Raw genomic sequence first — 16,101 nt, 5'->3', positions numbered from 1 at the left:
CAAACATCTGCTGCTAACATTTGCCATCTTAACAGAGGCCAGACATATAATTTGCATTACAGTGAACCACATGGAAATCAGACAGTGTGTCATCCATTCTGCCTGTTGGTGTGACTTCTACAGAGGATGTTAGCTGAGTAGACCGTCCTTCAATGTGGTCCAGGACACATGCATAAATGCTGCTAAAAGAATGTGGTGACATGTGGCGTGTTAGTGATTCAGACTGCAAGTAGCCACATCAGTACCACCAATTTTGTGAGGATTGACAAATTAGTTTTTCTGTGCTAATAGCAAGTGTGACCATGCAATGAGATAAGATCATCAAATATTTGATTTCCCAGAGTCTTCGTAACATGGATGAAACACTGGGAACTCTCTAACACAATTTGTCCTCCCTCTCTGTTGGAGTCCCTTCTAATCCAGTTAGAGAACAGGGCTAGAGGAGACAATAAAGCCCCAGTCTTAATGTTGAAAGAGAAAGAAAAATGTATAGAAATAAAGAAGTGGGTAAATAAGAAGGACATCTCCAAAGCTAACAGAATCAAATGTAGAGAGGGATGTCACAGCTCAGAACAAGACAATATTTAACTTACTCATTAATGTGAGAATATCCATAGATAAATTGTTTGGTTTTAAATTTACTATCTATTTACATTAATTTGGTAAAACACACTGCATTGGTTTCATCTATATGCAATCATATAAACAGGCCAAACACAATAGAAGGCTGTATCTAATCAGCTTTAACTTAATAATGCTCGAATAATGAAAATGTACTAATAAAACATGACTGTACTGAACAGCAGTGACTATAATGGCAGATAGCAGGTCTGACAATTAACTGATTCAAATAGATCAGGAAGGCTAATGTGTGAGATCCAGTTGAGCTGAATGAATCACAGTTTAAATAATGTAGACTCTTAGTGCCCCACCAGATCTGATATCGCTGTCTTGGTGTTGTTCTTGTTCTGCTTAGAGATCTTAATAGCAACTGACCAATGGCATTTTTGTATTTTGTAATGTCATAGCTTTGTGATTTGGGGAAAAGACCGGAAAAATGTGCACATGGAAGAAGTTAACATTGTTACAGTTAACAGTCTATTCTAACCCAAACCCAAAGTATTTTTTGTTGCCTAAACCTAACCAAACTGCAACTGTTAACTAAAAATAAATGGAAATACTAAGTCAACTCAGTGTCAAAGTAGTAAGTGATTATTATAACAATATGTTGTAAATGCCCCCAGTCGCTTGTGAGAGAGTGCATAACCCATTAAGCCACAATGTCTTGCCCCGAAGCAGACTCTCTCTCTCTTTTATGAAATGATGATCACGGAGCAACGTTAATTATGATGCTCCAAGAACAACACCAACAAGAGTCTCAAAGCTATGACATCACAATAACGTGATTGGTCTGTTACAATCGCCACCCCAGTGGTGGCCCAATCTGTCACCCTGTCTGGATTTGTGAGCCCCTTTGGCAAAGCAACTACATCCCAAGTGGTGACCCCCTGCATGCCAGTCTGCTTGTGGAGTTTGTTGTTTGGCTGCAGGGTATCAATTAGTTCCAGTGAAACAGACTGTTCACTGCTCTAAATGAATGCACAATGAATACCTTATTTACAAAACTGAGTGTAGTCCTTCAGTTAATTATCCTCTGAACACCACAGGATGGCGCCTGTCACACACAAACTGCAAGAAGAATCCTACACTGTCCCTGTGAACACAAGCGATCATCACCAACACAACACCAACACCAACAGATTTACTGTTTGACAGCTGCACACAATATTATTGACTTTGAATCTTGCTATCATAATGTTTGCTTTCTGGCTAATAGCTAAGCCAAAGGGTTCAATTAACTGAGTGGACTAGTTTTTAGCGGTTTGATTAAATTTAAACTTATTATCAAAATCAAACCCCACAAAGGATGCATGCTCATAACACACATGCCCCTGAATACATTTCTTAAACACACACACAGTGGAAAATAACAGCAGAGCAGATTAATGAACTCTCAGTTTCAACAAAGTCAACCATACCACCAGTTCAAGTTCAAACATAGTTATATTAGAACAAACAAAAGAAAGAAATCAAAGTTCTGCTCAGTTCAGTCCACACAACAAAAATACTTCACTTCGGGGGTTATCATTGACAGTTCAATCCAGTTCAAGTCAGTTCAGTTCCACTCCTCTCCCCTTGGGGAAAAAACACAGCCCATAGAGTAAAACAATAAGTAAAGTTCCTCACTTAATTCACAGGTCTATTAGGTTTTTATCCTCCTCATCCTCAGACTGGCTTGCCAATGGATTGTTGCTGTGATCATCCATCTCATCAGCTTGCTCTTTCCATATCTTTGAGGATGAGGATCTCTTTGAATTTTTTAGATGCAAGCCCTGCTTCTACATCTGGATCCCCTGTCTCAACCTCAAATATCTCCTTCAATTGCTGGCGTTGTTCCTGTTCCACCTGCTGTGCAGTTGGGTAGCAAGGTTTGAGGCGGGAGATATGTAAAATCCATCTGTCTTCTCGAATATTCTCCAACAACCTGCTGAATAATATGGTAGGGACCTTGACACTTCAGAGACAGATTAGCCGCAGATGATTTCTCAGCCTTGGAAAGGGGAAGGGCACATAGCCAGACTCGAGCTTGCTCTTCCAAAGTGACGTGTGAATATCGTGGACTATCGTGGCCGATCGCCACAAGTTTACCCTTGCTGTTAAGTCGTATCTGGTGCGTCCTATTTACTGGAGTAGCTAACAACTTTTCCATTACATAATAATCTTATGGGATTAATTATTAAATAGGCATTTAACCAAAAACCAGCTCATCCTCATTTAACCAAGAACCCATTCAAAAAAACCCATAGACTTTGGTATGAGGGAACTGGAAGTTCAAAAATGCTAACTCATTTCCAGGTTCTAGGACTCATTACAGCACTTTATTAGTCAAATCCTCAAGTGTTGCCAGGGAAACAGAGTTATGCCTTGTAAATGAAAAAAACTTTCGATTTTGTTCACAAATCACATGAAAACTTAAATGGTCTCTTTTTTTTGGCAAGCGGTCATGGTATAAGCTGGATAATGGCCAGACAGTTCTGGCCTCCATTAATGGCTGTCAATGGACCTCTCCTTGTGCAACATCCCTCACATCAGATGCACATGAACACATAAACACAGATTTGTAGGTTTTGGAATATATTTTATCTCCCGTTTGGGCCTTTGTTATTTTCAAATGTTGAAAATATAATTGGATTTATTTGGTGTGTGTCTGGCAGGGGAACAGTGGGTCTGGATATCCCATCAGTCCGTTTGCTGTTACAGAGCTGGTATTTGCAGTTTAGCCTGTGAAGCCCTTAAAAGCTGTCTTAGCTCAGAACTACAATTACATTTCACATGAATTATTCATATTTTCAGCCCAGTTGAGGGCACTGTTGTTTTCAAAGACAGTAAGTACATCAGCCTCCCTAATTACCTATTGAATAAATAAGCAGCACAAGCAGGGAGGCTGTTTATAATTTGTTGTGTGACACCAGAGCTTTTTTTTTTTTTAATATGATCTTGTGTTTAGAAACTCCTTCATTCCTACCTCTTCTTTGCCTTGATCCAAGAAACTGTTAAGCAGTAAAACAATAATAGGCAAACTAAGTATTCTCAATTAAACATGAAACAAAAGAACATGCTGCATGATGCCAAATTAATAAAAAAACAAATTCCATGCTTTAGTGCAAGATAACATGATGTAAAAAGGCTCGATATGTTAAATAGCTCAACAAATTCAAAATAACAACTGTATAATAGAGACTGTATTAATCATTGAAAAAACTTTAGAAATACTTTCATGGTGATTTATTTATGTCCCTTATTGGGCCTCAAGGGATGAGCTATGTAGGTATACCAACAGGCGAACCATGTCTTAGGCAGAATCGCAAATCCCTTGATGGCTGTAAAAGCTGCACTCCAAGGCATTTGAAGCCAATTATTACAAATGGTATACTGCTGTGGCCCAATTAAAAACTTTTCAGGCTCTTTATGTCAGGTGTTTATTTTCCAGTTAATTCACTGAAAGCACTGGAAAAGAAAGAGGAGGAGGAATGAGCAAGAAGAAAAATATATTAGTTTTTACCTATAGTGTAGACTCAGATGGTGTGTTGAGAAAAGAGATATTTATCACAACATGTAATATGATTCTCAAATGGGCCATCTGTTCCACCAGACATAACTGGAAAATTTGAAACTTTGGCATTTTTCAAAGATTGAACATATGGATCCAAAACAAATAAAAGCACATAATCAAACTATTTTCTGAAATCATTTGTCTTTTTATTAACCGATAAAAATATACACCAGGGAAAATAGGCTTGATTTCGTCCATCCTCCTGATTATTCCTCAGTCGACTTATTCATCCATTACCACTAAGAAAAGATCTGAAAAGATACAGTCTCCTCACTGATTTCAGTCCAGCGAAAAGATTTTTAGGTACAAATTTCCATAGAATCACAGAAGTCAGCAAGGTTAAAACGACAATAAGAGACAGAAAAGAAGTGGAGTGAAGTCTTGTCTGACCTTGAAGTTGGCATGGAACTTGAAAGATTTCAATTATTAACCTGTCACTTGTCAATGTTACCAAGTGTTGCCTTGTACTGTCCATGTCCCTACCTGCCACTGCAGCCTTGTCACTCCTTAGAATGGATATGTGTCAGGTGTTTTCATACACATGGACATAGTAAAGTCAACAAATAGCCTTTTTCCACTGCAGGAACATGATTAAATAAAATGCAATGTGTAATTTTTTGTCGTGAGTTCTGCTTACTGTTCACTGTCCGATTTCACATACTTTTGGCACTTCTCAGGAGATCAGTTCCATTACCAAAGGGCAAGGACATGATACCTTTTAGAGATTGTAAAGCCCCTTGTGGTAAATTGATGATTTGTGATATGGGCTATAGACATATATATATATACATATATATATATATATATATATATATATATATATATATATATATATATATATATATACACATATATATATATATATATATACACATATATAAACTTGATTTTAATTGATCATGGTTGTTCAGGCAGATTTATTGTCAAGACAGAGTAAAAAACAAATAATAAAATGGGCAGTGGCCTTAAGGTTAAAACTATTCAGTAAGTTAGCAATAATACATACTGTACGCAACGTCCGGTGAGACTTTCAAAACAAAGCCTGATGACAAATGGTTCATATATGACATATTAAGACTTCTAGACTGTTACAAACGTTGTCATGGTGCGGTTAGGTTTTGGCACAAAAACATCTTGGTTAGGTCTAGGCTCAAAAACGACTTGGTTATGTTTAAGTAAAAAGATCACGCTTCAGGTTGAAGCAACATTATGTAAAGCAACAATTTTACCTTTAAAATAACAGCTTCAAAATCATGTTAATGTTACAGTGACTTATAATAGAGTGAATGGTGTCTCTGTCTCAGCCACTCCAGTCATTTGTTTTTGCACTTTGTAATTTTAGTGAGAAGGTAGCACCACTGTACGTAACACTTTACGGTAGTATACCACACAGTTTTGATGAAACTGTTTTACATTTTATGTAGAAAATGTCTTCTGGTTTTCCCTCTGATGTCCTCCGACCGCTCTCCCTCAACTCTGATTTACTAAGATTCCTGAAAGCAACATATAACTGTTGCACAGTGTACTTCGATAGAGGTTAAGATGGTAGCATGTTATTGCCAAGTGTTAATGTCTCTGGTTCAGGTTATGTTAGCTTGGCGTGCTGTTACTGATCTTAGCTGTTTGCAGTGTGCAGTGCAGACTTTAACTGTGCCTTTAAATACCTGACCATGCACTTCAAAAAATAGGTTTACAGGATTTAGCATTGCTATGATATGCCGAGTTTTATTTGTAGTTAGCACATACCGTTACATTACATCTGACAAATAGGAACAGCCCTGGGATGAATTACTACATACATACACTACGTTACTTAAGTTTATACACATCACCGAGGTAACTTTCATTAGAAACACTGTGTTATGTAAGTAAGATAAATTGGCCTTCCTTACATAACACAGTGTTTCCCACAGGATTTTATGAGGCTAGGTGGGTGGACCTTGCACCCTCACAGGGGATCGGCGGGGCATCCATTACTGGAAGAAAATTTTGCACTTTCTCAAAGTTAAATGCATCAATCTGGTGCACATTGAGAGACACATTAAGAGGCTATATCATAAAAGAAAAAAATATCATAGAAAATAATAAAATATAAGACTGCGCTTTGGCTCTGCTGCCTGGTGATAAGTCTAGTCATCACAGTTCACTACACTATACAGCTTTGGCTATACAATGTTAACAGAAGCATATAGGTTATAGTCAATCATCATTGTCTTGTTTTAAAAATGATGTGCGCCTACGCAAGACAAGACAGACAGCCTGACTGGGGAGCGATGAACAACAAGCTAGCACATCTACTCAACGTTACTGTTATTTGAAGAGTTTACCTGAGAGCTGTTCCTGTAAGTCTTTGTGTTTTTTTTCTTTTCATGATCGGAGGATAGTTCCACACACCGCTCTATTACAAGGGGGAGGTGGTACTTGCAGGGCCTCGGACCAAGGTATGTGTGTGCTTGTGTGTGTGTGTGTGTGAGAGAGAGAAAGAGAGAGCGTGAGAGAGAGAGAGAGAGAGAGAGAGAGAGAGAGAGAGAGAGAAGCTACCGTATTTAGCGCATTAGGAGAATTAGTATTAAAAGCCAGAAGCTTGACCAGAAGATTTCTCAGTGTCTGACAGAAAGAGATACAACACGCAGCCAAAAAAGTGCAGAAAAATGTAAAGATGATATAATCTTACAGAAAAATGGGGTTCACAAAGTGTACGGTATCACTGGAAATTATGTTCATATTGTACCATTACTCACTTTGATTTATGTGCAATGCCAGCATACCCCTTTTGTAGCACTACAGAATGTAAGGGTGTGATGAGTGTCTTTGCAGAAGACCTGAGTTCACTTCCTGTCACAAACCTGCAATTAACATTTACTTTTCTATTACTGTAATCACAATCTTTCTGTATCCATATGAAGATCGCTTCTAGCATCAATTAGATTGATACAAAGAGATTAGTTTCACTTTCCCTTTTCTACGTTGTACCCACATATTGGCATGTCATGAAAGAGTAGAGCTGTCCTATAAATGTTCCGTGATGGCTGAATGTAAGATGGACATCATTTGGAGCTATTTTACAGCTGTAGATAAAAACTTTGTTGTGCTTATAAGGCTGTTCACTACTGTGGTAACACCACAAACTCATTTAAACACATAAAAAACATGAGAAAGAGAATTTGGAGCTGTAACAAAGAAGGGAAAAGGATGAGGGAAATGCCTCGTCAAACTGATTAATGTAACATACTATGTTCAGACATCCACATAATATATTCAGCCCATTGAAACTTGTTATCTAAATGAATTATGTTCATGAAACTGAAAAAAATATTTTTTGTGTAACGTGAAAGGTATATGATATCTATATTTATGCTACATGTAGTCTATCATAGGCTATAGACCTAATTATTTTGATATTTCACCTACAGTAGGTGATTCCCCAAGAGCCCAACATTTTTGTAACTTGCCTTAAAAAATGGTCCTCTTTTTTAATAATAAGTATCGGTTCTGACAGCTGTGATGTTGGCCTTGTATTACATGCACATAAGTGAACTGTGAAAGCTTCGCATTACGAACCATATTTATTTTGAATGCTAGGCAGTGATCTCTAGCAAATGTCGTAATTATTAAGGCAGCAAAGGATGATGTCAGGTGAAGTATCAGAGTGGTGTGAGTGAGTGAGTGAGTGAGTATAAGAGCGACAAAGTCTGCGTAGGGAGGTTGTTGGGGCAAAGGTTTGGTTAAACAATTGCAGGACTTTCACCCAAGAGAGCACTGTTTGTGTCTATTGTAATACCAAAAGCAAATGGTGAGTTTTTTTTAACTTACTAACATAGTTACATGACAAACTTGGATGTTTTATTTAACATAATTATGTTTGTTACTGAAGTCACCGAAAAAATGTAGTTATTTTATCCCAAACAATGATGTTTTCCTTAATCTAACCAAGTAGTTTTCTTGCCTAAACCTAACCAAACTGTGGGTGTATGACAAAGGTCTGGTTTGCCTGTCCCTGGTACGCTGCAACAGTCATGTTGTTTTCAGAATTGTGTTATATGTTGTTTTGGGAGTCACTGGCAATCGACCTATTCAGTCACTTTAGTATGAGGATATATTAGAGCAGTGCTTCTCCAACCTTTTTCTAATGGGACCCACTTTTTTAAAATGACAAACTATCGTGACCCAATTCACAACAGAGCAAATGAGTGAATTTTTGCATAAATGAATGTTCCTGACCATTTTTACTGCCATTTCTGCATCGCCTTATCTTGAATAGGTAAACCAGCCACTTCAAAAAGATTGCGAGAAAAATCACAACTTAGATTTATGCACGTTATTAAAAACATATACAAAATGTGAAATAGAACTAAGCATGTCAGATGTGCTCCAGGCACTGGGGATTTTTGTTGCGTTCCGTGACTTGTTCTCTCCCAATGACCCTCCAGAGTAGCAACCTCTCTGTGCTCTGGGACATCCTGATTTACCTACCCATCTTAAATAAAAGATTAGGGAAGAAATTTATCGAATTTATTTGGCAATAAAATCTTCTGCTACCCACTTGTGGGTTGCGACCCAATCTCTGGGAATGTCTATGTTAGATATATCACAGATTCATGAGGCATGATCTCCTCTGCTAATGATGAACATCCTGTTGGTGATATAAGGTTGAAACAAGTAAGGAACAACTTTAGAAAGACCAAAACAGTTTTCTAAACAGATTGTGACAGTTCTGGTGTTGATGATGTTAAAAGCTTGAATTGCAAAGAAAAAGTACAGTAACTATTTCTAATAGCTTAGGTTACAGTTTTAGATCCTGCACTGGAAAAAATAATTAGGAGAGATTACCGTACATCTTTGCAATTTGGTCTGTTATTAGGCTCAGAGCATGACCATGAAACTTGAATTTGGATTAGCTAACTCTCCCTAATCCCCATCTTTAAAGCTGACACTACAGGATCCTGTCATTATGTGCATGCAAACACATTAAGGTTCCATTACCTGAAAAAATGTTTTCAGGGGAAATGTCAATGGCTTTCTTTGGCATTTAGAACATCTGCAACATGTGTGCATTCCAGTGGAGTCTTCAGCTTTAACTAGATCTTTATTTATAGGTATCACTTATATGACCGTCAGCCTAATTTTTGTCTTGAATAACAAAGAAAATCTCCATATTCCCATTATTCAAGCCAATGGATGATTGGTGACCTGAACCTCTAAATAATGACTGGAGTTTCAGTAACAATGAAGATCAAGACCAGAATCCTTTGGACTGATGACTTGCTGTACCTTTTCCACTAACACAGCTAGGATGTTTTCCCCAAATCTCCCTTAAGCTTGTGTGTTCTTCTCTCTAGTTACATGTACAACTGTGAATGGCTTTTCTTATCCTCTGATGTTTCACATGATATCACAGTTTCTAAATGCCAGCTTTTTGCAGTAGTAATTTTTGCATCCTTACACCACGGGTTAAATGGCACAAGTAAAAAGCATTCTTTTTTAACAAATCTGGCAAAAGGTAAAAAAAAACAAAAAACTTTAGGTGTCAGGATTAGCTTGGCCTGTCGCCAGCTGCTCTCCAACAATTCGTTCCAGTGTTTGCCTCTCTGGCTCCCAGTCTTCCAAGTCAGCATAGTTTAATTCGGGCACTGCTGCAGTCAGGCCCAAAGAGCTGACTGACCCGGCCAAGGACCCACGGCCTTCATAGGCATATGTTTGAAGTGAGTCATATGGCGGGCCCCGTGTGTCAGAGTCTGCTTCAGCCACCTTCTGCTGGATAATCTGCTGAATGATGTCATGACTATCCAGCAGAAGCGAAGGCGCTGACTGGCTGATCTCTCGTGGAAAGCAGTCAATGACAAACCAGGCAGGTTCTGAGTCTGGGCTGTAGCTCCCGTAATCCAACTCCTGTGCTTTCCTTCTCCTCAACACCACAATCCCATCCTCCTCATCCTCGGCCTCATCCTCCTCTCCGTATGGGCTTGGTCCACATCCGAGGTAGGTGTGGAACTTCCTGCGATGCTCTGACACTTTGGGATTTCGGAGTGCAGCAATGTCAAAAGCTTCTGTGTCCTCCTCCCCTCCTCCCTCGTCATCGTAGGTCACCACATTTTCTCTGATGTCCTCTTCTGAGAGAATCAAGGGCTCTTTACTTGCTTTCTTGTTTCGTAGCTGGGTGAACAGCATCACAATGGCTGGAGGGAGATGAGTCGGAGACGTAAAAGTAAAGTAAAGAAAGAAGGGATAAAGGGAGGGAAGGAGAAGGAGGAGAAGGAGAGTCATGAAAAATAATTGTATTTCATTTTGATCCACAAACAGCTGGCATTTAGATGTGTGTAGTTGAAAGATATCTATCAAAGATGCCACAAAAACTTTCATTTTGGCTCCGCAGTAAACACCTGTAGTACATTTGACATTGAATTGACATCTATTGGATATATTTTGCCCAGTGGGAGAGAACAGCAGCTGTGTGTGAACAACCACTCACAGGACTTATCATCTTTGCTCCAAATACATGCACCTGGTATAACATGACTGAAAGACCACACCTAGGTCACGTTGTGACAACTGACCACAGTCCATGATCAAAAATAACCAAACAAATTATTGCTACCAAAATGTAAAGGTTGGTTTGTGTAGCTTAGTTCTCATGATTAGTTCAATGGCCCATAGATGGTATGCCAAGAGTGTGACGAAGCCTCCAAATGTTTTCACTTTACTGTAATACCACCTTTAAAACCAGGAAAACACAACCCTTATGACATATCACGATATAATGATATTCAAGACCAAACATAGTTTCATATCATGATAGAGATATGTCATATGTTTTGCCCAGCCCTAAATTACATTAAATGTTAATATAAAATATAATTAAGCATTTAGCTGTGAAAAAAAAGTTTTAAATTGTTTTCTTTTGTCAAAATAGAGCTAAATTGTTGCCAAAATTATCCAATTGCCATTTGAATGAATGACTTTAGGTCTCTGGTAAGTCGTGGAGTTGTGCATGAAAAACTTTGTTGTATGAAGCCAACATGTAGACTGCATCAATTTCCCCCTGGATCATCATTTTTTTTATCCAGTTACAATGATTCGAGAAAAGCTTACATTAAAATAGAGACTTGATATGCATCCACATACTTACCTAATAATATGACAATACACAGCAGTATGGCCACAAAAGCACCAGTGCTGAGGCCAGCTGAAGACAGAAAGGCCTGGGCCTGACAGACGTTGCTGTTACGCCCCCTAGTGTTCCTCTGACACACACAGACCCTGAGAGATAGTGTCGCAGTGCTGCTCAGAGGAGGCTCCCCACCATCAGCCACCACCAGCACCAGGCTGAAGAACTCCTGGTCTCTGTCCTGGCTGAAGCCATCACGCCGACGAGATACTATACTGGCAGTGTTGTCTGGAAACAGTGAGGACAGGGTTGAGGAGGGCAAGGGAGGAAGGTGTATAAAGGTGTATGGTGATATGGATGAATGGGGAGAGGTAGAATAACGGAATAGGAAAGGTTGAGAAAGTTGATATGTGAAATGTGAGAGAAAGGTGAAAAAGAAAACAAAACATCACTTTAAGCAAGTGCATAAAAAAGTGCTGGTTAAATAGGCAACGTTCTTCATGATTGTGGATCAATCCACATGATTATATAGAGCAGTGTGGAAGCAGGACAAATAATTGACTTTGAAATGGGATGGCTCATTCTTGATGTGATTGAAAAATGAAGTGTATTGTATATTAAAGGTGTATATTGTAGAGTACAACCAAAATTTGAAGGTAGCTCCAAAAATATAGGGGGCAGCACATCACCAGAGTAACCTACAATTGCTGTTCTTTGCTATTCTTGGCTGAAGCAAGATACCGATGTCTAATTAGCTCATGGCTCAGTCAGCTGTGGAGTTAGTCTGGACTGAGACCTCAGATCATAGGGGGAAGTCACCTCGGGCAACAACCGGGTTTAGCACCCTGAGAGTGAACATGGCTGGACATCAGAATGGGACAGCCTCCAAGACCAACAGACATCAGTTTAAAGACAGGGGAGACAATACAGAGGTGATTTACAGCAGTGAATTACAGAGGACTATGACTCTGGGGACGAAAGGACATGTCAGGCGGGTACAGGAGAGACATAAAGCGGTAGAGGAGAGAGAGATAGAGTTGGACATCAGCAGCAGGCAAAACCAGCATATTGAGCCTGAATATTTTCACATTTTACTCTGCAAATTGAGGATTTATTTCAACCAAACCAGAGTTGATTGTGGAAAGACAAACCAAGACATTATCTCTGCCACACAATACATTGACGTATTTGATGTAACATCAACACTGTTCACATTCTGTTAATGATTGTTAATTTTTTGTATGATTTAAAGTAAAATTCTGGGCATATATTGCCCCTTTTAAGAGGGACAAACAGGTAAGGGACCTGCACTTTGGATAAACAGCTCCCACAAAATTTAATACTTCAGACTCACAAATGAAGTTTTTTTTTATCCAGCACACAAAAATGTTTGGATTTATAAAATCTAAATCTACTTTTGACCAGATCACACTTTTAAATAAGATTTGATATTATAGTAATGGTAGGAAGGACAATACAATGTGAAAGCAATGCCAAACCTTGTCTGCTGTTTTGTGCTGAACAGGGAGTGTACAGTGGCTGTATTAGAGCCTTTTCACTGAAAACATTTGCCTTTTCCAGCTGGAAACAAATCAAAACAAAAAAATATATAGTTCTGGGCAGGAAATCTTAAAAAGCTATAAAGCTCTGTAGAGCTGAGGGGAACTGTGATAATTTTCTGTGGGTGTGTCACTATGAGGAAGCTGTTTAATATTAGTAATTTGATCCATTGCAAATAATAAAAAATGGTGCAGCTTTGATATTTAGGAAACATGCCATGTTGTGTTCTTGAGAATTGCATTCCTTTGGGAACCACAGCAGCCGTAGGAAATCTTGGAGCTCTATATTTCCTTCAAAAGAAATCACAGTGTATTTTAAGCATATTGTTTGTGTATAAACATTCCCAAAAGCCTTGCCATTAAGAAAAAGTCATGTTATAATTATTAAAAGGGTGTTGAAGTTCTTACACCAGAGGATGTAAACAAAGGGTGGATTGAAGCTGGATTAAGCAGCCCTCTGCATCATGGCGCTGAAAGCAACATACAAATCTAGTCCTAAAGGTGCATTTTTTAAGATCTGGACATAATTTTAGTATAAAACATAGTGTTTAGAACAGTTCTGGCGTTATGTCCAAGATGCCTATTTATTGCATTGCACTAGATCCACTGCTAAGCAGCCAGGGTGGCCCGTTCTTGGAGTACCATGTCTGCTGTGAAAGGCGATAGTGAGTCACTGTAGCCTCTAGTTTGCTGCTGCTGGCCAGAGGGAATGGCTACCACGTTGAAGTTACAGTCTCAGTTAATTAGTTACTAAACACAAAGACTCAGGAGCCCCTGGAAAACAACTTTTCTCATCATCTCAAACAACAGCTCCCAGAAAGAAACCAAGTCTGTGCCAAAGAAAAGAAGTAGTGTAGAAAGAAGCAAAACAAGAGTAAATACTGGTTTGGCTGAGAAAAAAAGAAAAAAGAAAGCCCCAGATTTAGTTAGCCTGAGTGTATTTGCATCCGAAGTTCTCAGCATCATCCTGTGTGAAATGTTCAGATGCGGAGAGGGGGGACAGTTTCCCTGCGACTCTGCACCTCTGGAGGTAGTATCAGAGCCGCAGCCGAAGAGAGTTGGCGTCTGTGTGAATGGATAAGCCGGCAGCGCGGAGCGGGGGCGAGTCGATCTGATGGTGTTCACAGTCTGACAGTTAAACAGATCGTCACAGGACCAAACAACAGTAATGTAGTAACTGTGTCTGTCCCCGGCAAAAAACTTTAACTCACCAAGTGTTTGTCTCCTTCCACTATTGTGTTGTTGTAGTTACTGTCTTTAAAAAAATCACTGCGACAGTCAGCCCAGTCCAACCGAGACTTCTGTAGGAACACATGTCCATCGCCTCTGCATTACACTGAGGCCCTGTTTTTGTTGTTAACTCTTTTCATCTGGATGAAGACTATTCACAGGAAGAAGGCGCCCTAAAGTCTGCCACCTTATCTCATGGCAGAGAGGACAGTGTTTTTCTTTGACCATAAAGCCTTCAGATGAGGACCATTCCTAATTAATTTACAACCTAAACTATGATTGAACTTTCTCTCCCCTCCAAACAGATAAATTCTTCCCTCACAGGTCAGTCTAAGTGAGCATGGAGTCACCTTCTCTCTGTTCATCAGGAGTGACGAACTAACTGGTCATCAGAAGGTGTCAATACAGAGTCTTTACATTTGCAAATTAAGTAACACGTCTGATGGCTCTTTCTCCCTCTGTTCCTCTCTTTCCCTGTAATTTCTAATCCACACATTAGAGAGTGAAAGGACACTGGAAACCTTTTTCTCACTTGTTATTGTGATACTCCCATGTCTGTTATTTACGACACATCTGGTCTCACTATCTGTGGGACATTCCACCCAAATGGTCTCTGTGTTCCTCCAGATTTCAGACCATTTCTAATTAACCATTAAGTCAGGATCTCACCCTCTTAATTCTAACAAATTAAGAGTCAGTAAAAGAAGTTCATAAAACTGATCTTTCTCCCGTTTCTCTTTGATGAAATTTGACTGAAATCAAGTTTAATGTTTAAATGTGTCTTGTGTTTGGTGGAACCACAGTACCCTCCAGTGGCGAGTCCTGGTACAAATGGATTAGACTGTCGGGAGATCTTTTGTCTAATACGTTTTTCTTGATTACCAGTAAAAGTCTCTAATATGTTTTTGTTTACGAGTATTAAGCTAGAACTAGAAGAAATGTGTATAAGTGATCAATTCTATCAGTTCTACTGTATCTTTAAGTGTGTTTTTATGCTTTGATCCAGTGTTAATTTCTTTTAAGTGTTCAGTGATTTTAATCAGGTCATATTATTTCATTGTTAGACAAAGTCCATTCATTTTGCCATGGTAAAGTTCTGAGAAAGGCGAAGCACGATCTCGAAACATTAAATCGATAGTTTAAATTTAATTAGGTTTCGTGAGTGTAGGCTTATGATATGGTCTAATGCGTGAACATCGTCGGCCCGCCCCTTGGAGGCCCGCCCGCCAATCAGGACTACAAAACCGAGAGACAGCTCTCTCTCGCTCTCTTCTTTTAAATTCTTCTTTTTAAACACTTCTTTTAAGCTCTTCTTTTTAAATTTTTCAAGCTTTACCTTCTCTATTTTTGCGACGCGCTCTTAGGCAGAAATCTCCGCACAATTGACCACGTGCGATTTTACCTCAATCCTATAATTTTGAGGAGGACGCACTGACCTTAAGTGCTTTCGTTTTTGTTAAGTATCACTATTTTACTCAGTAGAAGTTAATTTAACTTAATTCGTCTTATATTGAGTAATAACTGAGGACTCGCCCGGCCAGCGTTATTCTCTAGTTATTTTCTGAAGAAAGTTGAATTAGTTCAATCAAAAGTTCAGAGTCACCACTCCATGCAAGAAGAAGACCTTTATTACGACCAACACCGTTAATAAAGACGTGCAGTAATTGCCTGCATCAACAAACCGTGTGAACGGTTTGCAACGAAAGATAGACTTTGTGCCAAGCCGAGACCGGCCTGCCTCCAACGCTCACAAGCGGTGCCATCCCGCTGGGCAGCGGACTGGGACCTTCCTGCTGAGTACTGGACGGACCGCGCTCTCCCTCCGACACCTGGACGAGAGAACCACCCACTGGGAGACCGGACGAGCTGCGACTTCCCTCCGGCTCTTGGACCGGCACTGCAAGCCCGCAGTCGAGCCATCAACTCCGGCGAAAGGTTCAAAGTGGTGGATGTTCCAACTCTCCAGGCAAAGTAGGCTAAGCACCCTTGCACACTGCTGGATTCACACGCATGTTTACTGAGTTGGTGTCTCT

At 39.5% G+C, this 16,101-nt stretch overlaps 1 protein-coding gene across 1 annotated transcript in view; it reads right to left on the bottom strand.

Moving 5' to 3' along the window:
• Positions 1–9,694: 9,694 nt before the first annotated feature.
• The window catches only part of LOC141016475 (cadherin-18-like), a 165,690-nt gene continuing 159,283 nt past the window's right edge, over positions 9,695–16,101 (bottom strand). The window contains exons 10-11 of the mRNA XM_073490861.1: positions 11,301–11,567; positions 9,695–10,350 (exon numbers count right to left, since the gene is read on the bottom strand). Of these exons, the coding sequence (XP_073346962.1) occupies positions 9,695–10,350; positions 11,301–11,567 (923 nt within the window). The remainder of the gene's footprint in view (positions 10,351–11,300; positions 11,568–16,101) is intronic.

Source organism: Pagrus major, chromosome 21, assembly GCF_040436345.1.
Source record: "Pagrus major chromosome 21, Pma_NU_1.0".
Lineage (NCBI taxonomy): Eukaryota > Metazoa > Chordata > Actinopteri > Spariformes > Sparidae > Pagrus > Pagrus major.
This window is presented reverse-complemented; position numbering and strand designations above follow the sequence as displayed.